Below are 1,644 nucleotides of genomic sequence, written 5' to 3'. Positions count from 1 at the left end.
AGGTGTGGGGGTACAGTTGCATCCTACAGGTTGGGTAGGGGGAAGGCACATCTCACAAGGGGCAAGGGAGACAGGCACGACCGGTGGATGGTGTGGGGTGGGATGTCTCTGCATAAGTGAGCCTATAGCTCCATCCCTTCTGTCCCCTTCCTGCTGGGACTTACTTGCTAATAAAAGTGGCTGCACCCAGAGCAGCTTGTGGGATGAGGGTTGAGATGGCTGGCTGGTGGGGTGGGAGGGGGCAAAAAATATTCCAGTGTGGGGGGAAGCAGGGTGAAAAGAGCTGTGCCGAGGCTTTTTCAGCCCAGGCTGTCCCAGGCTGGGTTTTCCCAGCCCTGGAGCTGTGCAGCGGAAGTGGAAAGAAGTTCCATGCACCAGTTTGACCTAAATCAAATTATTCTTACTATATCAATTCAGGTTTCTCTTAAAGCAGTTTCTGCAATGCTTAGATCAGTTTATGTGCATAGAACTTCTGTTCTCTTACAGGTTTAGACTGATTGCTGGTCACTGAGACTGGGTCTGTAAGTGTAAGGCCAGCACTGGGATGAGCCAGGTTTAAATTTGGTAGCCATTTTGAACTCAATTTAACCTCCCCAGATGTCTATACTTAGCTAGACAGGCCATGATACCCAATGTGGTTGTTTTAATGAGGTTATGCTTCTTTCTTAGCATTTCTGGATGTTGTCACTTGATTCTACTGGATCAAGGAACTTCGGAGGGAGAATACTTTTGAAAGGAGAAATTTCTGGGCACCACATGTGCTTTTATAGATAGCTGTTATTTTTCCTAGTTGCTTATGGGCCTTTAGATTCTGTGCTCTTAAAACGCACACACACACACTAGATACACTTGTCGACGTTTCACTCTTACCCTTATAGATAATTCTAGGTTTTCTGCCCCCCATAGGGTCATGTCAGAATTATAAGCTCCAATATTTCGGAAGTAATGTCGGTCCATTGCCACAACTCCACCTGGTACCACAGGACTTCTAGAAAGAGCACAGTTTAACAGTGAAGCTTGATATGGTTTAATATAGTGAAATAAATAGAGGATGAGATTTACTCTTGTCCATTAAAAATGATGCATGAACCTGTGTTGTTACTGCTGGGTGGGGTTGGGGAGTTTTAAAACTGCAATTGTACTTATAAGGCATTTGTATCTGCATGTGCCTGTGCATTGCTTGGCAGTCGCTGAGCAGTGGCAGGTTTTGAGGCTTTATAATGAATCACTTTCCTGTTGGGAGAGATGGGGCTTAGGGTATTTCCTACTCCTAGAGCAGTTTATTTAATTAACAAACGTATATGATGCCTGTTTACTTTCATGGAAGGTGGCCAAAACAGAGCACAGACATTTCCATTGGTAGAACACCCTGGTAAAAAAAACTATTATGTAAAGGTTTGCAGAGAAGAGGTGTCTTTCTTCTCTCTGATCCTTTTGTTCCCAGCATACTCTCTGTTTTTGCATCCTGTCTCAGTCTTCCCACATGGAAGTCCTTTAGCTTGCAGTTAGTGCTGAGAAATCAGGATGCACTCAATATTGTATCAGCTAAACTGCTAATTCACTGAAGACTGCTGCTCCTTGGATCCTGGGTTCAAATTACACTTTTACTCGGGGGGGGGGGGGGGGGCGAAAAAAAAAAAAAAA

The 1,644-nt window shown here is 44.5% G+C and overlaps 1 protein-coding gene across 2 annotated transcripts in view; it reads right to left on the bottom strand.

Annotated features, from left to right (window-relative positions):
* GALNT15 (polypeptide N-acetylgalactosaminyltransferase 15) overlaps positions 1-1,644 on the bottom strand; it is a 45,153-nt gene that overhangs the window by 17,653 nt on the left and 25,856 nt on the right. For both annotated transcript variants that reach the window (XM_019508660.1, XM_019508661.1), the window contains one exon: positions 871-988. In XM_019508660.1, coding sequence (XP_019364205.1) covers positions 871-988 — 118 coding nt within the window. The remainder of the gene's footprint in view (positions 1-870; positions 989-1,644) is intronic.

Source organism: Gavialis gangeticus, unplaced genomic scaffold, assembly GCF_001723915.1.
Source record: "Gavialis gangeticus isolate Ggan-Ray unplaced genomic scaffold, GavGan_comp1, whole genome shotgun sequence".
Lineage (NCBI taxonomy): Eukaryota > Metazoa > Chordata > Crocodylia > Gavialidae > Gavialis > Gavialis gangeticus.
The sequence above is the reverse complement of the archived record's forward strand: the minus strand, read 5'-3'. Positions and strand labels throughout refer to the sequence as shown.